Here is a 21,094-nt window from a genome sequence, read left to right as displayed (position 1 = left end):
ATGTGAATCATGGGACAGTTTAGAAATGGACATTTTGTGCCGTATCATAATGATTGAGAATGTAGGCAACCTGAATTTTTTTTCCTTAACGTAATAGTTGAAAGAAGAAGGCGGATGATAAAAGGAGATTTGGATTGTAGTTCAGATTTTAGGCTTGCTGCAAAGTGCCAAACTCAGTTTCACTCTGTTTTATGCTTAGTGTCTGTTTTTAAAGCTAGAGTCCAAAATAATTGCTAGAAACTTTTAAACATCATCCCTCTCTGTAGACTGTAATTTTATCCTGAGTGTATGTCAGTAGCTCTTGGTGGCTGCTCCATCCTAGAGATGGCAGCATAAAGGTTTGGGTTTGAGTGTTAGGACCTGGCTGACTGAGTCCACATCTCAGGACCTTAGGAAAGTTGCCTCACTTCTGTCCACATCAGTTTTCTCGTTTGTGAAAAAAATGGAATCGACATTCTTTTTTCCTTTTTCTCTCTTTTCTCCTTTCCTCTGCTTCTTCTTTTGTCTTCACATCACTCTTTCAAAGTCAGCATAACTTATAAATTTTTTCTCTGATTCTAAAAGTGGTACATTTTCATGCCAAAAAGTTAAGTAATACTTTCTCATTTGTGAGAAGATGGCAAAAATACCAGTGAAAAACTGGTAAATCATTATCTGCCTCACAGGATTGTGAGGATGAAATGAAACTATGTTAGGAATTTAGGGCCCTACCTGGCACCTAGAGAATACACAATACAATTGTCTATTATTAAAAAAATTATTATTACTACTGCTACCACAACTTATAAGAAGAATAAACACTGCCAAATATCTTTCAGAATGATACTTGATGCTGAAGGCCTTGGCTGTATTATACTACAGCAAGCCTTTGGAATGGTGCTGAGTGAGGGCCAGTGAGGACGATGCATATCTAATGGGCCCTTCGGACTGCCTCAGGTCTTGTGTGCATTTAGGTGCTTTTGGATCTTTCTTGATTTTATGTTTCTGTATGGGGGCAGGTGGAGGAGGCTTTAAAACAGTGTACTCCAGGTCTCCTGGGGATGTGGTAATGTAACAACAGTTTTCGAAATCCTGATGGGCTTTGCAATCAGAGATTGAGGTTTCCTTATCTGTAAAATGGGGATTGTGATACTTAAATCATAGGGCTCTTCTGAAGATTAAATCAGGGAATTCCCTGGCGGTGCAGTGGTTAGGACTCCACTTCCACTGCAGGGGGCACGGGTTCAATCCCTGGTTAGGGAACTAAGATCCCGCATGCCTTGCGGCCAAAAAAAAGATTAAATCAAAGAATGTCTTGAAAACACCTTAGTGTAGTACCTTGATACAGAAGAAGTGTTTAAGAAATGGTAGGTAACTATTATTTATAATGAGTACTGGGTAGAAAGATCTCCCTGGTTGCTTAAGACACTCCCAGTCTTTTTTTTTTTAAGACATTCCCAGTTTTAATTTTCGGTGTTTTGATGGCAGAACAGCATATAATTCTTTGGATTGTTTTTTTTGAATTTTATGTCATTTTTTTAACACTTTTATTAGAGTATAATTGCTTTGCAATGGTGTATTAGTTTCTGCTTTATAACATAACAAAGTGAATCAGCTATACATATACATATATCCCCGTATCTCCTCCTTCTTGCGTCTCCCTCCCACCTTCCCTGTCCCACCCCTCTAAGTGGTCACAAAGCACCGAGCTGATCTCCCTGTGCTATGCAGCTGCTTCCCACTAGCTATCTGTTTTATATTTGGTAGTGTATATAAGACCATGCCACTCTCTCACTTCGTCCCAGCTTACCCATCCCCTTCCCCCGTCCTCAAGTCCATTCTCTACATCTGTGTCTTTATTCCTGTCCTGCCCCTAGGTTCTTCAGAACATTTTTTTTTTTTTTTTAGATTCCATATATACGTGTTAGCATACGGTATTTATTTTTCTCTTTCTGACTTCATTCTGTATGACAGTCTCTAGGTCAATCCACCTCACTACAAATAATTCAATTTTGTTTCTTTTTATGGCTGAGTAATATTCCATTGTATATATGTGCCACATCTTCTTTATCCTTTCATCTGTCGATGGACACTTAGGTTGCTTCCATGTCCTGGCTATTGTAAATAGAGCTGCAGTGAACATTGTGGTACATGACTCTTTTTGAATTATAGTTTTCTCAGGGTATATGCCCAGTGGTGGGATTGCTGGGTCATATGGTAATTCTATTTTTAGTTTTTTAAGGAACCGCCATACTGTTCTCCATAGTGGCTGTATCAATTTACATTCCCAGCAACAGTGCAGGAGGGTTCCCTTTTCTCCACACCCTCTCCAGCATTTATTGTTTCTAGATTTTTTGATGATGGCCATTCTGACTGGTGTCGTGTCCCCTGCATTGGCAGGCAGATTCTCAACCACTGCGCCACCAGGGAAGCCCCCTCATTTAGTGTTTTTTTTTTTTTTTTCCCCTCATTTAGTTTTGATTTGCATTTCTCTAATAATTAGTGATGTTGAGCATTCTTTCACGTGTCTGTTGGCAATCTGTATGTCTTCTTTGGAGAAATGTTTGTTTAGGTCTTCTGCTCACTTTTGGATTGGGTTGTTTGTTTTTTTGATATTGAGCTGCATGAACTGCTTACGGTATTTCTTCCCTTCTGATATTCTTTGATTTTGCCAAGGTTGTCTTGTTTTTTTAATGTACCCCAAGAGAATGAATTTTTCTTTTTTTTTGCTTTTTTTCTCACCATACTGCGCAGCGTGCGGGATTTTAGTTTCCCGACCAGGGACCAAACCTGTGCCCCCTGCAGTGGAAGCGCGGAGGCCTAACCATTGGACTGCCAGGGAATTCCTAGAATGAATTTTATAAATAAAATAGACAGCTAGATAGCAAGTCATAGCATATGTGGAAGGTAGCAAATTAAATGGGCTTTGTACTTTTTTCTGGGTCGGAAGACTTCTACTCTTTTATTCTTCACTGATTAAAATTTTGCATAATTTTCTTTTAATTAAAAGAACTTGTTATGAAATTCATCCTAATGTTGAAAACCTGGAAAAATCAGGACAAGGTAAAGAACACAAAGATGATTTAAAAATCACAGCTCTGGTTAATATTTTAGTGTGTTTACTCTGTCTTTTCCCAGGGATGTGTCCATGAGCATTTTCCCATATTAAATTATTTAACGACATCTTTTTCAGGGACCGCATACATGTCTGTCGGAATCCCCTTATCTTGTCATATTGAAGCAGTGTTTGATCCCCCTGGAAACGTGCGTTCCCTATTTGCCATCCCTGAAGAGTCCTCCTGAGTGGAGAGCTCGGGAGCTTCCTGTGAGGGGTGTGAAATGTCTTCCTTAAACACACACCCGCACCTGCCATTGGCTTGTTCCAGATCCGTGGAAGAGGAGGCCCTGCCGCTGCAGAAGCAAAGCCCTCACCCTAGTTCCCTGAGCTTGGGTACAGCATTGAGGAGCCACAGATCACCTGGGAGCTTATTATTGAATAAGTGCAGGTTCCAGTTCTGAGTGGTAGTTGGGGGCTGGGACCTGACGGGCTCCCAGCGATGCCCACACTGCTGGCCCAGGAGCCACACTTGGCACCTCGAGCTCGGGCACCTCAGAATTTGCCGAGCGCTCTCTGCTCTTGCTGTGAAGCAGTCTGTGCCTTAGTCTACTCTGGGCCCGTCTGTTTGGGGGCCTTCCTGCACTTCCTCTGTCCATCCCCTCATCCAGGCTCTTGTCCATAGCCCTGTGCTCTCACCACATCCCCACCAGATGCGCTCTTGTCACTCCAGCAGCTCTTGGCTTCCTGGGCCTCCCCCTCCTGCCACCACCAAGTCAGGGGCCAGGAAGGTTTCTTCGCGACTTCGACTTCATTGCTGCCCCCATCGCCCCAGCTTCCTGTGCAGGCGCTCGGGCCTTGTGCTGGCTGATTCCCTCTCTCTCTGTGAGGCACCCTCCGTCAGTCCTGCCCTGGCCCCAACCTGGCATTTGCCCCACTTGGGCCCCTTGACCCTTGGATTTCCCTGGGGGAAGGAAGGAGGGGCGAGACAGACCAGACTCCTGCAGGGAACCCTCTAATCTGTCTACCCCCTATCCACTCCACCCAGCTGGCTTGAGAAACACCGGGTGTGACTGAACAAATCACAGTAATTCAGGTCCATTTCCTGAACCGCCTACCCCTTGGGCCTATTTACCTTGCAGCCCAATAACAGTTCATTGAGTATGTGTGTCAGCCTGGCTTTTTGATCCGTGGCATTTGGTTTTGATGCCGGGGTACTGTTCTTCCACAGTGTAGGGCCAGTAGAAGGGCTCTATCTTTGTAGTTTTAAGTGGCAGAGGGAACACCACTCCCAACTTGGGAAGTGACTTCTGTCATTGAAAAGAATGCCCCTGGGAGAACATCCCTTAGACTCCCCTCTGCCCTCCTTGCTGGCATAGCCAGTGCTCTGATGGATTAAAAATATGAAGGTGAAGGTTGCGGCGGCGGGGGGGGGCTATATAAGAATATTTTCATTTCTGTTGATATTTTGATAGAAAAAAATATGATTCATGCACTCCTTCGTGTGTGGCCTCGGTTCCTTTTGCAGAGGTATTTTAAGAACATTAACAGGAAGCTTCTCAGGATGGGGGCGCGGTCGCAGGGGGGAGTTGCACATGTGTGAGAGTTCTCTGCCGGCCGGTGTGATGAAAGCTGCCTGTCGCTGAATAAAAGCAACCTCACAAACCCTGACACCTAGGGTTTGGTGCCAGCTGGCCTTGTCACGAGACCCAGGTTCAGAAGAGGGTAGGCGGGTTGCTGATAAGATCCACTGGGCCCCTGGGCAGCTCTTCAACCAAAAAAGGCAGTTAACTGTGGATATTTGCCTGGGGGAAGGGTACACACCTATTCATTCCTTCCTCTTCAAGCTACAAGTATGAGGGAGGAGGTAAACTTCGGGGATGGAAGGAGAGGGGGGCTGGGAAGAAGGCTTCCTGAATCTTTGAGGGACTGAGGAACGGCAATCTCAACTGTGAGAAGGTGTTTTCTCAGCTGTAGGAAAACAGTGCAGCTGTTACTCCAGCTCTGAGAAAAGGCTGCGGGACCAGGACCTTTCATGTGGCCACCAGGCTTTCATGTGGAGAGACGGGTGAGGGCGTCCCTGTAGGAGGGTCCCCGTGAGAGCCACTGCGGCCCTTTCTCTCTCCCTTCCCCGCCCCTGAGGGCTGGCGCGTACGGGAACGGGTTTTCCAAGCCAGAGGCCTTTGTCTGGCATCTCTCTTTTCCAGTTTTTCTATTCGTTTATGTGAAAACAGGTTTAAAACGTCACCTTCTATCAGGCATTCTGGGAATCCTAAAGAATAGGATTATATGAAGTCCTGACTGCTGGAAAATCTAGGGCAGGAGGCGTGTGTGAGTCTGTCCTTGCACAGAACCACTGCAGCTAGTCTCACCTTCAGAGATAGCCAGCTTGTCACTTGTCAGGGGTCGGAGGTGTCTTGAGCAGTGGCCTCTTCCTACGGCGGCGGGGAGGGAGAGCGACCAGCAGTTGACCCTGCGGTTGTGTGAGGGATGCGGGGAGGGACTTGCCTGCTTCTCAGAAGTAGGGAGGGAGGCGCCTCAGGGGCTTGGGCACTTAGCAGCCACAGCCCGTAGCTTCCAGAGAGCTCAGTTTTGTGGCCACCCCAGGGCTGACTCATCGTGAGCCATCACTTTAACTGTGTTGTGATGGAAACCTTTCAAACTGTACTAGACACTTAGACACTTACTGCCTTCTTGCTAGAGTCGACAGAGCGTTGTTTAAACTACTTATGGTGCCACGTTTTAGTGGGTTTGCGTGTCTGTGAGTTGATTGCGCTATGGATGCAGAAGTGTGGGACCCACGGGCTGAGTTTTTAGCTCGTCCTGCCTCCAGACTGCTGAATTGTCTCAAATGCTGTGTTTTTTGCTGGTCCACTGATGCCCACCACTAGATTTGTCCTTCAGTCAAATAACCTAACCTTTCTGGGCCTCCGATTTCATATCAGGAAAATAAGGGGACTGGACTGGATCAGAGGTTTTCAACCTAGGTGCTGCGACATGTCCCAGTTTGGGTGGAATTTGGGGGATGCCGTGTTTGATATAAATCGACTAGAATGTAAGCTTCATGAGGGCAGCGACTGTACTCCTAGCTCCTAGAACAGTGCCTGGTCACTAGTCAGCATTTGATAAATATGTGTTGCATGTATATATAAGAACATCTGTAGTGTTTTAGTGCACCCATATGTTTTATACATTGGAGTTGCACATGGGATTTCACTTGGTAGGGAAAGGAGTGCACTGCTAACCCCTTGAAACTGCTGGCCCACCTGAGCTCTGAGGTCATGCCTGCTGGAACTGTCTGTGAAATGAGCCCATTTCTGTTCTCCTTCCCAGAGCACACTTGGATCTAGTTGGCTCTGTGGCCTCCATCACCAGGATTGGCAGCGTCTGGGGATTGGGCTGGCGTAAAGGACCTCTTAGAAAGGGCTTGGCACATTTCTTCATTGCGGCGTAATCTCCACGACACAATCAGGCACATTTTGGGCTTTGTGTTTCATTAACTGTTTGTTGATAAGCTATTATGAAGTGGAACAAGCAGGATTTTGCCCCCCTCTCTCATTTTGATGAGAAGCCTTAAAACTGACTTTTAAAAATGGTTTAAACCTAATGAGCACTTTTCTTCCCATTGTCCTACACTTTTCCATTTTGAATTTCAAGGTTTTGTTTTCCTACAGCATTTTTTTTCTGGAACTTGCTTAACTCATCTTTCTCAGAACTGTTCTGCGGCAGGTATTTGTGGCTTCAGTGGGTGCAAATGAATGTTCTGATTGCCTTGCTTGTTCCTCAGTGGAAATAAAGAGGGCATGTGGGAAGTGCTTCCACACACATGACAACTTTTCCCCAAGTTGCTAGGATGCTTTCCTGGGTTTAGATCTCAGAAGTTTTATTTCTGAAAGTATTTTCCTTCAACAGATGCATTTATCACTCACATTAGGGCAGAAAAATGAAAGCATTGTTATAAGTGAGGTAGTAATGATTTGATCCCATCCCCCTCCCATCTTTACCTCTTTCCATATCTACCTGATGGACTGAGGAGGGGGGCCTCTCTGGGGAGGAGGGACATGACTATTGATGATGTAGATGATAAGTACAGGTGGCTTTCTTGGGAAAGTGGATGGATACCCTGTATTAGGCTCTGCGCTGAGAGCTTTTCCTGAACTGACTCATTTAATCCTCACAACAACCCTGTGAAGTAGGTATTTTTATTCCCATTTAACAATGAGATAATTGAAACCTGGAGAGGTAAAGAATTGGCCCAAGGCCGCTTAACCAGGCTGCATTGGAGCTTGGGTGTGAACCCAGACAGGAGCTTGGGTGTGAACCCAGACAGCCTGGCTCCATCGAGAACGGGGGAGGGCATTTGTCTGAGACATTTCTGATCGTCTCCACTTGTGAGGGAGAAGAGGGGGGGTTGCTTCTGGCATGTAGTGGGGAGAGGCCAAGGATGCTGCTGTCCTGTGCCACAGTGCACAGGACAGCAACCCCCCCCCCCAAAGAATTATGGGGCTCCCAATGGTGCCCCAAAGAGTTTGACAAACTTTGCTCTAAATGATCTGTCTCCCACGAGTGTTTCTGCTTTCTGGCAGTTCAACAGAAAACAGTTAGTTTACCTTTTAACCTTAAACCTTATAGGTTCTCTCCACCAACTTACTAAAGTATATCGAGTGTGGTATTTTTTAGAAGATGCATAAGCGGAGGGTGGTGTGAGGGAATGACTCAAAGAATCCAACTGCTGTCTGAGAACAGAGAACTCAATCAGCATTCTGTAAGTAACCCTAACCTCGTGAGAAAGAGACTCCCAACAAGGGGAACGGTTGTGTCCAGATTCGTTGTGACCCAAAAGCCAGTGCTGGCTTGGTGGGTGTTGATGACCTGTCCTTTGCCTGTTTCAGATTCGGTCCCAGTGGCTGTGGGTACTCAGTGCTCATGAAGGAAGGACACTGACCCTTGACAATGCTTTTCATGGAAATGCTGTTGAAACCAGCACGTTCTAGAATGTTGAAACCTGTGTGAGAAACCTCCTGTCCCAAACTCCTTTCCGACAACCCTCCAGAATCGTGTCGTGACAGTTATGGAAAAGATTGTGAAAATCTTGGAGCTTTAAGTGATTCTCTGAACTCAAAAGGGAAAAACTTAAGAACCTGAAATGAAGGAAACACAAGAGCCAATTTCTGGGCCAGGCAAATACACAGCTTCTTGTTCAACTTGCACTCTTAGGTAGCCATTTAATTTTTCCTATTTCATTTTCATTTGCTTCAAATTCTACCAAGTAGAGGTTTATTTATAGCAATTAAACTCAAAAAAACTTTATAAGGGTTAAAAAATTTTTAAATTGAGGTAAAAACAAAATTCACCGTCTTAACCATACTTAAAAATACAGCACAGGGCTTCCCTGGTGGCACCGTGGTTGAGAGTTCGCCTGCCGATGCAGGGCACACGGGTTCGTGCCCCGGTCCGGGAAGATCCCACATGCCGCGGAACGGCTGGGCCCGTGAGCCATAGCCGCTGAGCCTGCGCGTCCGGAGCCTGTGCTCCGCAATGGGAGAGGCCACAACAGTGAGAGGCCTGCGTACCACAAAAAAGAAAACAAACAAAACAGCACAGTAGAATTTTCTAGTTTTATGCCTCAGTTACAGTGATAGTTCACTCTGGCTGTTTTCTACCAATCACGTAGCAGAAGTAGATCTCATTTACTCGCTGGCTGATTCGTTTAGCAAATGCTTGAGTGCTTACTACCTGTAAGGTAGAAGAGAAATGTTTTGTTTTCTTCCAAAAGAGAAACTTGAAGTGTTTTTCTAATTACAAGATATGTGCTGGTTACAAAGAGTTCAGAAAATACAGAAAAGCGTAGTCACTCATAATCCCACAATTCTGTTAACTACCATTGACATACTGGTATATCCTTTTAGATTGTTTTTTGTTGTTGTTATTGCAGATCTGTATCGTGTTATAATTTTACCCCAAATGCTATCATGCTCTATACTGTTGTGTTATTATCTATTTTCAGTTAATGCAGTGTGGACATCTTTCCATGGCCGTAACTTTTCCTGTATAATCATTTCAGTGGGTGCATTGGATTCAGTGATATGAATGCACCATTATGTCAGTGATCAGTACTCCTTCCAGTACAGAAAGGAGCATCCAGGTTCCTTTCTTCTAAACAACTTGTTATGTTAACGCAAGTTCGTGTGCGCAACACAGAGTGAGGACAAACAAACCCTAACATCGGAGTTTGGAGCAGAGAAAGGTTTGTTGCAGGGCCACGCAAGGAGACGGGTGGCTCGTGCCCCCTCCAAAACCCTGAACTCCCCGAAGGTTTCAGCAAAGCATTTTTAAGGCCAGATGAGGGAAGAGGGTCACAGGGTATGTGATCAGCTTGTGCACAGTTCTCTGATTGGCTGATGGTGAGGTAACAGGGCAGTGTCACAGGGGTTAACACTACCAGTCCTTAGGCACCAGTAGGTCTGGGGGCTATGTGCTCATGGTCATCAGGTAGTTCACGTCTTTCATTTGGTGGAGGTTTTCACATCTGCCAAGCAACTCAGGAATGTGCATTAGATGCTGTTATCTAGGTACTTCAGAGAGGAGCTGAAGCAGAGGGTTTGGGGGAATGCCCCATAGGGTCATTTCACGGGTAGAAACAAGGTCTGTTGTTTATTGCTGCATTCTCAGGAATTAACATTGCACAACTGGGTATGTAGTATACTAACCATTAGTTGAGTGAATGAATGGCCTGGTTATTTTCCATAGGATTAGGGGTAGTAGGGCTTTTAACGTGGGCTAGGGCTTGGGGGTGAGAGAGGGGGGAACTTGGTAATGGGAGTGGTTGAGCTGCTCTGGCAGGGCGCTAATAGAGGGCATCCAGGTCCACTGCAGCCAGAGGTTGCCAGGAGAGAGGAGGGGCACACAGAGGGAGATGCCTTCTTCAGATAGCTGTTGAATGCTTACTGTACCCCTGAGAGCAGGAGAGAAAAACTGCTTCCTCACTTGCTGCTTCCTTCCCACACAGCCAATTTCCCTTCTGTAGGAAACCAAGGTTTCAGGCCAGTGTTGTCTGTCCAGTGCACCCTCTGTATATGCCAGCAGTGAATAGAGCAGAATGGCAAAGAGCCTACAGATTCAAATCCTGGCTCTACCACTCACCAGCTCTGTCCGGTGGGGTTGATATAATAGCTCATGATAAGTTGTAGTACCTTGCAAAGAGCAAGGGATTAATAAGTGTTAGCTAATATTATTATGGATTAAGTAAGCTTTACTAGGTTCCCCTATATTCTTTTGTGTGGGAGAAATCCACTGTAAGCTCCAAACAAACCAACTTACTAACACATGTATAATATGTGTTGAGGTTTCTAAAACACAATCCTTTTGTGAATTAGCGACTACCTGCCACCTGTATTTCTTGTGCAGTAAGATACGCCTTTATTGAGCAGAGGAATTGTGTGTTCTTGTTCTCCCAGCTTTCAAGTCGCATCATTCTCTCGTATAGCTACCGGTAAAGGGCAGCACGTGGCACCACGGTGGCAAGAGTTGCTATTTACCACTGCCTCTGCCTCCTGACTGTAGTGGAGGAAAAGATCTGTATAAGCTCAGTGGGAAGCTGTTTCTGAGCATCTAGTGAGGAGAATGAGGTGCAAAATATTGGTTATGTAGTCCAGAATTTAAATAAATACTGCTATCAAAGTAGAATCAATTGTTCCTTACCTCTCTGCTGACCGCTGGTGATTCATAGATAATCCTAAAACCTCAAAGGAGAAGGAAGGAAAGTGGGCTGTGACATGGCATGAGTAGTATTGTGTGTTACCAAGAGATGTGGAAATGGAAATTAAAAGATAGCACCGTTCACTTTAATAAAATATTCTGAACCTGGTTTTATGTCTTGTGTGTTTTTCTTCTCTTTCTTTGGTATTAACGCCCTCCCCCCCCACAGCTTGCACAGGAACACCTGGGTTCTGCTTCCAGCAGCTTCAACAACTTCAGTTTTTTTTTTTTTTTTTTTTTTTTTTTTTTTGCAGTACGCGGGCCTCTCACCGTTGTAGCCTCTCCCGTTGCGGAGCACAGGCTCTGGACGCGCAGGCTTAGCGGCCATGGCTCACGGGCCTAGCCGCTCCGCGGCATGTGGGATCTTCCCGGACCGGTGCACGAACCCGTGTCCCCTGCATCGGCAGGTGGACTCTTAGCCACTGCGCCACCAGGGAAGCCCCCAACAACTTCAGTTTTTTAGGAACTTCCTTACTGCTGCCCCGCCTCCTCGCCATTTATTAAGGGACAATATTGTAATTATTGTAGTTAACAAAAAATCTCTTAGGTCTTTCCTCAGTTCTGCTAGGGCTCCTGCATTTCCAAGTCAGGAAAAGGGACTGAATGAAGGTCCGTGTCAGATTTGAAGCAGTCTTTCCTTTTGCAGTTTCAACTTAGTTTTGACGTGCTAAAGCCAACTAGGCTGTCCAGAGCTCTCAAGGAATAAGTCTGAATGAATGAACGTTTTCCACTTTGCTGAGGGATTTACATTCCCCCAAACTAAAGCATTGGAACTGAAAAAAATGTGATCTGTGTTTGCGGTGATTCTTGCGACAGAAGTGTCCTATGCAACTCGTTTGCCTTCCTAAGTGGAACGAAGGGAACCCGAGTTAATGGGGTGCCTGAGTCATTATGATGAATGTGAGTTATCTCACTGCCGTGGGAGCTGAACATCGCAGAATGTAGCCCAGGAAGCAATGGGGTGATGCTCATAGAACCCGCGCCTGCTTGAAGAGCTTTTGACTGCTCCACTTTTTAATTCTTCTCTTTCTGATCGATTTTTCTCTCTCTCTTCTTGCTTTGGGTTTAACCCAGTGTGCTTGCCTCTTGCAGGTCATTTTTCAACATCTAAGAACTTGTGGATGGTAGGGATCAATCAGATCACCTCTCACAGGGATGAACAGACTGTAGCATGGGTGTCACCATGCACATGGTGCTCATTGGTCCTTGCATTTTCCCTGTGGATTGAGACATTCAGCCTTAAAACCTACCTCAGGACCACCACTGCCAATGAGTTGAGCGTCAGATGAAACCTGTTTACCTATCCTCTGTCATCTGCCTAGGCTCCTTCAATGTGCAAGTGAGGAAAACCAAGACCCAGAGCTGCACAGAGTTAGAATCCAGGCCTTCTGGTTCTCAGACCTGTACTCTTCCCACCAGTGGACTTAAGCAAGCCTGTTGGAACTGTGAAAAAAAGACCTGAGGGAGGAAGAGGGGAACTCTCACAAGATACATGAGCATGTGTTTGTGCTGATTCTATGACGTCTCTTTGGCTTTCTTCCTGATTCTTTGCTATTTCCAATTGGTGGTGTTGTCAGCAGGGAATTCTAGGTAATAAAGGAATTGTGCTTTTTAGTTTAACAAAAGAACCCGGAAGTTACTACCAGCCCTAGCTCATGTTTCGCTTCTGTGATCACTTCCTCACGTGCCTGGCATCAGTCCTTAGAAGAACTGTCAGCCCAAGGCCAGTGGGAGGACAAGGAGAGTGTGTATTTATTTACTGTGGTTTTGGTAGTGTGTGTGTGCACACGCACGCGAGCACGAGGGCACGCACCTTAGACAGGAGAAGAAAACTAACACTAAGGGGGAGGCCCAGCTCCAGGTAGCAGCAAGAGGCTGGCTAATCCTTTCATTTGGACTCTGCCCCGGCAAGGACAAAGCACCTTCTATTTAGAAAAGCCTTTGCTATTCATGCTGTTGCTATTGCAAAGGAAGTTAGATAGAGGGTGTGAACGGCTCTTTGAAATTTTTCTCTTTCAGTATATTTGGGGGAGGGAAAGTTTCTTCAGAAAGAAAGAAAACACACACGTCAATACCACACTGCAAATATTTCTGTATCATTATCTTGAAACTTAGTTACTTTTCTTAAATAGTCCGTTTTCTTTTTCTAATCACGAGAGTAATACATGCACATGGTAAAAACCCAGACGGGAGAGCAAAACAGTGAGACTGAGACGTGGCTGTCTTAGTTTCCTCCGCACATCTAGGCCCACTCATCTAGGCCCAGGTGATCGATGTTAGCGGTCTTTGTGTCCACACACATATTTCCCACGTACGGATATGCGTACGTATAAAATATCCGGGCATACTGGCTGTCTTCGTTTGCTGGAGCTGTCATAACCCAAGTACCACAGACCAAGTAGTGTAAACAACAGAAATTTAATTTCTCACAGATCTGGGAGCTAGAAGTCCGAGATTAAGGAGGCTTCTCTCCTTAACTTGTAGATGGCTGTCTTCTCCCTATGTCTTCACATGGTCTTCTTTCCGTGTGTCTCTGTGTCCTAATCTCTTCTTCTTACAAGGACACCAGTCATATTGGATTAGGGTCCACCCCAGTGACCTTATTGAATCTTAACTACCTCTTTAAAGGCCATCTGTCTAAATAAAGTCATGTTTGGAGATACAGGGGGTTAGGATTTCCAACATACGACTGGAGGGGCGGGGGCAGGGACACAGTTCAGCCCATAACACTGACTTATTCTTTTAAACTATGTCCTATTGTATGGATAGTCCATAATTCATTTATTCTGCCCCTGTGTAGCTGGAGAATAATACCTTTTTTATGCTTTTTTTCTTAATTTTATTTATCTTTGGCTACGTTGGGTCTTCATTGCTGCACACGGGCTTTCTCTAGTTGCGGTGAGCAGGGGCTACTCTTCAATGCGGTGCACAGGCTTCTCTTTGCGGTGGCTTCTCTTGTTGCGGAGCATGGGCTCTAGGCGTGTAGGCTTCAGTAGTTGTGGCACATGGGCTCAGTAGTTGTGGCTCGTGGCCTCTAGAGTGCAGGCTCAGTAGTTGTGGTGCACGGGCTTAGTTGCTCTGCGGCATGTGGGATCTTCCCAGATCAGGGATCGAACCCGTGTCCCCTGCATTGGCAGGCGGATTCTTAACCACTGCGCCACCAGGGAAGTCCCCGTTTTTATGCTTTTAATGAACAACCTATACCTAAATCTCTGTGCTCTTGTGTAAGTATACCTACAGGATGAACTTCTAGAAGAATTGTAAGCATCGCCCTCCCAAAAGATTGTCCTGAGTCCCTCTTGAATGTCTACTGATTTCTTGTGGAAAAAGATTGTGTGCAGTATCTATAAATTAAAGCCCTTAATAATGAACTCTTTGTGATACAATGTGGGTGTGAGAAATTCAGAGTGCAGCACATGACTTGTGCCCTTGGCCCTGTGGAGTGGGATTGCCAGCCCTTTTGTTTGAGGAGTGTTGCTGTTAGGACTTTATCATATATTATTCATTCAACATTTATTGAGCCATTGATGGGCACTGTTTTGTTCATATGTTGTTGTTTGTTTTTTGATAGACTTTATTTTTAAGAGATATTTTAGGTTCACAGCAAAATTGAGAGGAAGGTACAGAGATTTCCCGTATACCCTCTGCGCCTACACACGCACAGCTTTACGCATTATTCACGTCCCTCTCCAGAGTGGTACATTTGTTACAACCAGTGAACCTACATGGACACATCATTATTATTTAAAGTCCATAGTTTACATTAGGGTTCACTCTTGGTATTGTCCATTCTACCTTTGTTTTTTATACCTTGACTTGTTCAGTAAAATGTTTAGGTCCTCTGGAGTCGGGGGTAACAAGACAGAGGCACTTCTCTCCAAGCTTGTGACAGCCCCTGAAGTTAGGTTGGCCAGGAGTTGCTTTCTCCAGTTTTGAGGGTGAAGAGTAGGGGAGTGACATGTTCACAGTAATAAAGCTGTAAGTGGCAAGGAATAAAAGGTAAACCCATTTTATTCTAAATTATGCTCTTCCGGAAAGAAGTAGTAAGTCAGCAGGGCTGTGAGATTTTCCTCGCTGCTAACATAACATTGCTTGTGTGGATGCTGTTTTGAATTTCCACTTCCGTATCAGCGTTTAGCTTAAGATAATGCACTTGTACTATGGTATTGGTGATTGGCATAGTTTGCTTTCATAAATAACTTTTAGGCTAGTAGAGAAGTGCTCTTTGATTCTAATATTAGGCATGTGTGTATGTATGTACACTTGTCTATATATATGTATACACACATAAATATCATAGCACCACATGTAGGGTGAAAGTGAAAAATAAGGAGAGTTTAAAAAATTAGATCCATACAATGACACATGACTTTAATGACAGAGTAGGATTAAACCAATGTGATTTTCTCTTCACGTTTTCCATGATCACATTCCTCTGTCACTATTTGTCTTTAAATGACCCATTAGGCTGACATTATGTCTGTATGTGCTCATTTTTCCCCTCTGTGGAGATAGTAAGTGTAAATGTTGATTCTGCTATGGGTAAGTTCTCTCATAGGATGTATCAACTGCTTCTAAGTATTTCTTTTTCCAGATAGGATAAATATTTGATCACATTTGAAATACAGTAAAACTGGTTATCTAAGACCATAGAGCTTAAAGAGTTAGCAACCGTTGAATGAGGCAGTTTGGAAAGAATTTGGCAGGCAGAGGAGGAGGGAGGCGGGTCTGGGCCAGAAGCCATCTAAGCCAGTGGGAGCGGAGAAGAGGGAGCCGGGGAGGGAGAGGAAAGAAAAACTGGGGCATATGAGTGGAAAGGGATCAGTAAAATCAGGGACAGAGAATATGGATGAGTGAACTGTAAAGGAAGGTGGCCTGTAAGAACACCACACAGGCAGCAGTGTTAGGATCCCACTCGTGTGATCTGTTAGCTCAGCCCGATAGAATAGCTTGTCTTGCAGAGCAGTCCCAGCCTTCTGAGGCAAGAAGAGTCTTGAGAAAAATGGCTTAGAAAACTGAAGGTAAGATGGAGAGAGTACATTAAGAAATTTTAAGTAATGAAATAGTACAGAATGACAAAGGGCTCCAACAATGGCGGTTCCATGAAGTAGATGAAATATCTTGGGAAATGTGTATGTTTCTAAGATCTGTCCTAACGTCATTATGATTATAACCTGTTGTGGTCTTACACCTGTGGTCTCTTCTTACTGTAAGTGATGTTTATAGTGTAGCCTTCTAATTGATGCTTGTTTTGAAGCCATGCAAAGCTCTGAACTTCCTGCTAAATAACTATCAAGAGATTGCATTGTTAGGTTTTATGTATAGTGTTAATACATGTAGATTTGGTTGTTATTCGTGGTTTATGGTAATCTCTTTTGTATTATTTCCTATTTGCTAAACGGATATCCCTCCCTAACACCAGGTGTGTCTGATTAGGTTGTCCAAGAGACCACCAAGTACACTAAGTACTGTTAGCACCCTCACTTTAAAAAATGAGGAGTCTGGGGCTTCCCTGGTGGCGCAGTGGTTGAGAGTCCACCTGCCAATGCAGGGGACACGGGTTCGTGCCCCGGTCCGGGAAGATCCCACATGCCGCAGAGCGGCTGGGCCCGTGAGCCATGGCCGCTGAGCCTGCCCGTCCGGAGCCTGTGCTCCGCAACGGGAGAGGCCGCAGCAGTGAGAGGCCCGCGTACCGCAAAAAAAAATGAGGAGTCTGAGCCTTGAAAACGCTCATAGCTGGTAGGTGGCAGAGCCAGGGCCCAAACCCAGGCTTACTAAAGATCTAGTTTCCTTTTAGGGCAGTGAAAATACTCTGCTACATAATGTTGCATATATGTCATTATACATTTATCTAAACCTGTTCAATACATGACACCGAGAGTGAACCCAAAATGTACCGTTCTGGTGACTGATATTGATAACGGGGGAGGCTATACATGTGTAGGAGTGGGGGGCATATGGAAAATCTCTGTGCCTTCCCCTCAGTTTTATCGTGAACCTAAAACTACTCTAAAAAAACAAGCTCTTTAAGAAGAAGAAAAAAATTAACACCAGACCCAAACCTGAAAACTTAATCCCCTATTTTATTTAATATTCTCAAATAAAATTATGTCCTGTTGCATTGACCAGTAAAGCCCAATCCTGCCCCACTCATTAGCCTAAAGCCTACCGCCCCCCCCCCCGCCCATGCAGTTCATTCTTTGGCTCATGGATTTTGACAGGTCCCTTTCTTGGGCCCAACTTCTTGGTATTCCCGTCCTTCCCACTTCACTTAGTCCTTTTTCTAGTTCTTGGCTTCTTGCTCTTCACCAATTGGTTTTTGTCTAAGAGTGATGACAGTGCTTCAGGTGAAGTGTGCCTTTTCTGTTTAAGTATTGGGCATCTCCCAAGCCATCATGTTTATTAAAGACAATGTCAGACCAATTCTGGCGAAAACTTTGTTCACGCACTCAACTGTTCACACATGTCCTATGGGCAGGACGCCTTGGAAGAACGGTAGCTCACCTGCAGAGGTCTGGGGTAAGCAGGTTTGTGAAGGAGAGGCTCCGAGAGGATGTTTTGTGTTCCTTTCCTAGTTGGCCTGCTGCTGTGGGAATGCTGGCTGCTCCTACTGCTGCGGCTGCTGCCCCAAGATCCGCCAGTCCCGGAGCACCCGCTTCATGTACGCGCTCTACTTCATCCTGGTCGTCATCATCTGCTGCATCATGATGTCCAACACCGTGGCCAACGGGATGAGGGAGCATGTAAGTCACCCCTTCACCTCTTCCTACTGCTGATGAATGGTTGATGAGGGTGTGTGGGAAACATTCAGTTTAGAGGATGGGGCCCACCCACCCCAGGGTGGTTTAGGGTTATACCCGCTCTCCCTAAACTTCCCTGAAGCCTCTTCAGTGCTTTCCTTCCAAGTGGGCGAACCCTTCACCATCTCTATCTTTAGTAGAAGGACAGATGCCATCTGATGCTTTTGGTGCAGAAGATTGTGTGTGTTGTCTTGGCTTCATTTTGGGTTTTTTTTTTTTGTCTTTTTTCCTTTTTGGCCATGCCATATGGCATGCAGGATCTTGGTTCCCTGATCTTGGTTCCCTAACCAGGGATCAAACCCACGCCCCCTGCAGTGGAAGCACGGAGTCTTAGCCACTGGACCGCCAGGGAAGTCCCATCTTAGCCTTGTTGATGGCCGTTCCTGATTAGATGTGTAGTCTTTTCTTACAGACCTTTGTACTCTTCCCTTGTCCTAAGGCTGTCTGCCAGTGTCTCTGGTAGCAGCTGTTATATATAAACACTTAATGTAGCCAGTATGGTAAAGCCTACGTAATCCCACAGGTAATGAGGAGTGGGCTATTGGGCAAGTTTTACTTTTCTGGACATGTCACTTGTGGGGTGGGTGTCTCCAGGGGTGAGGGATGGATTTGCTTCCAGCCATTTCCTGGGCAGTGTCTACAAAGGTATCCCTGGTACATGATGCTGATAGAGACACATATAGGGCCTTTTTTCTGGAATTTCCTCGTAGTAGGCCTGATTATGGGGGGAAGTGTTGGGGGTTCTGAGGGAGCCCAATAAATAACACCATCCTTCCGCTCTGAGGTTTTGAACAAATTGACAAAAAAGACTACAGTTTCAGCGGGTAGATGCCAAACATTGCCTTTATCCCCCCAGAAGTTGATGTAAGACATTGTGGCTCGAATCTGCAAGGAAGTGGTCTTCCTACTACTGAACCCCAAAATGAGTTAGACAACCCATCTGGGGACCCCACCTGAGCCAGGGAGCACTTCCTCTGCAGGGGCACAGTTTGCTGGGAAGAGCTGCAGGTGTGTTCTCTGGGGGCAGCTCTCCTCGGAGGGAAAGCGGGAGAAGAAAGGCTCGCCAGCCAGACCCCATTTGCCCCGCAGCCTTAGTGCTGAGCACTGCAGCTTCCTGGGGCCAGCAGAGTGGGGGGGGGGGGGGCAAGGTCAGGGCAGTGCCCTACTGGAAGCCTGGAGATGGCATCGCCAGGAGCAACTCCTGAGGAACTGTTTGTTCTCCCCAACCTTATGCTGAAACTGCAGACTATTTTAAATGCACTCAAGGGCTTCAGAACAATCATGTTTTTAGAAGCACTTGTTATATTCTTATCCGTTAAAGTAGTCCCTTTGAAGCTTTCTGTTGGGTAATGCTTTTATAACTGTGGTGGTATGATCTGGAATATACTGGAACTAATGTGAAAACTTGTGAAGTTTAGATTCTCCTCTGATTGCTTTAAACAGTGGATCTCTGTTCAGTAAGGCCCTGCATGGGAGCCATGGGTCATTCAAACTTGAGAGAAAAGGAGCTTCTAACCCAGAGACAGGTATGAAGTCTTCTGAGGCTTAAAACCAGGTAGAAGTTGTGTCTTATGAGAGCATGCGTGAAGTGCTGTGGAAGTTTGGAGGCAGGGAGACCAAGGGCTAAGGCTGCCTTGTTCATCTACACCAGGTCCTACTCCATCTCGGTGGTGTTTTCCACTCTTCTCTTCTTCTTAACTTGGTTTAATCTTAAATGTTTGTGACAAGAAGTTTGAGAGGAGGAATACTTGAAAGGGTAGATTTTAACTCTTATTCTGAAGGTCTGTTTAATCTCCCACTTCTTACCTTAGCTTTTCAGGTAACTTAATACTCTCTTTTTAAATGAACAAGCATTGGCTTAAGGACCCAGTGTGGGGCTTCCCTGGTGGCGAAATGGTTAAGAATCCGCCTGCCAATGCAGGGGACACGGGTTCGAGCCCTGGTCTGGGACGATCCCACATGCCGTGGAGCAACTAAGCCCGTGTTCCATAACTACTGATCCTGCGCTCTAGAGCCCGCGAGCCACAACTGCTGAGCCCACGTACCACAACTACTGAAGATCGCATGCCTAGAGCCCGTGCTCCGCAACAAGAGAAGCCACGACAATGAGAAGCCCGCACATGGTGACGAAGAGTAGCCGCCACTCGCCGCAACTACAGAAAGCCCACATGCAGCAACGAAGACCCAACACAGCCATAAATAAAGAAGGAAGGAAGGAGGGAGGGAGGGAGGGAGGGAGGAAGGAAGGAAGGAAGGAAGGAAGGAAAAATTAAAAAAAAAAAAAAGGCCCCAGTGTGTCACTGTGATAGGAGCTGCCAGTGTGTCCATGGTGCTCTTAAGAAGCTTTCAGTCTCCGTGGAATTAGGCTTTGGATCCCAGAAACATAATCTGAAACTACAAATGTATAGTACCTCTTAGAGATGAACCCATCAGAAACATTGTTACTGGAGGTAAAGATAATTTGGGAACCACAGGACCTATTTTAGGATATGACTTTCATGATGATAATTTTAACATTTGATTACCATCCAAGTAACCTGCCTCATGGAACAGTCCCTAACAACTCCAGTCAGTATCTGACTGTTCATAGAACGTTTAAGAAACAGAAGATTTAAAAAAAAAAGAAAAGAAAGAAGAGAAACAGAAGGTGTTGACTGGTGTTGCTAGGGAGGGCTTCGTGGAAGAAGTGACTTGTGTGATAATAATGAATATTTCAATTGCTAATATCTGTTGGGTGATACCGTGTACCAGGTTTTATTCTAGGCATTTTACATTATCATCTCAGTTCATGACCACTGTACTCACCTGAGCAGTATTATCCCTGCTCTACAGATGAGGAAACTGAGGTACTGAGTCATTTAAGTACCTTGCCCAAGGTCTCCAGCTCTAAGTGGTGGAGTTGGGATTTGAATTCAGGCTGACTGAGTTCTTAGCGACTAGGCTCTGTAGGTAGAATAAGGACAACACATGTGTAGAAGGGAGGAAACATGGGGAGGTAGAATGACTTACAGGAATCTCAGTGCTAAGGTGAGGCATTTGGCCGTGGTCTTGTGGCAAGTGGGAAGCCATTAGAGATTCTTGAGTAGGAGGCTGTTGTCATAGAAACAGGCCGAGATACTCAGGGGGTGAGCCCAGCAGTGGTGTGTGTGCAGTGTGACTTGGGGTCAGAGGAGAGGGAAGGAGGAAGGGAGGGAGAGAGGGAAGGAGGAAGGGAGGGAGAGAGGGAAGGAGCAACCCCGAGGCCTCACAGAGGCTCTTGTAAATGTTTCTCTGCCTGTTCCCTGAAGGTACTGATTTGAAAATGGTTTGGCTGGGCTTCCTGAACAGGGAATGAGGCCCCTGTGGGTGAAACCAACACTTTCCCATCTCTAAGGCCTCACAGGGGGCCAGCCAGCTGGTCACCAAGTCAGCTTGTTTCTGGGCCTATAGAATAGAGGCTGGCCTCACCCTCAGGCGGTGCTTGGGGGCAAGCGCTGGAAGGTCCCTTGGGGGATGCACACTG

General features: G+C 45.6%; 1 protein-coding gene across 1 annotated transcript in view; it reads left to right on the top strand.

Moving 5' to 3' along the window:
• Positions 1–21,094, top strand: part of SERINC5 (serine incorporator 5) — an 87,071-nt gene that overhangs the window by 20,425 nt on the left and 45,552 nt on the right. The window contains exon 2 of the mRNA XM_079916160.1: positions 17,368–17,535. Coding sequence (XP_079772286.1) covers positions 17,368–17,535 — 168 coding nt within the window. The remainder of the gene's footprint in view (positions 1–17,367; positions 17,536–21,094) is intronic.

This window comes from Stenella coeruleoalba (assembly GCF_951394435.1).
Source record: "Stenella coeruleoalba genome assembly, chromosome: 3".
Classification (NCBI taxonomy): domain Eukaryota; kingdom Metazoa; phylum Chordata; class Mammalia; order Artiodactyla; family Delphinidae; genus Stenella; species Stenella coeruleoalba.
This window is presented reverse-complemented; position numbering and strand designations above follow the sequence as displayed.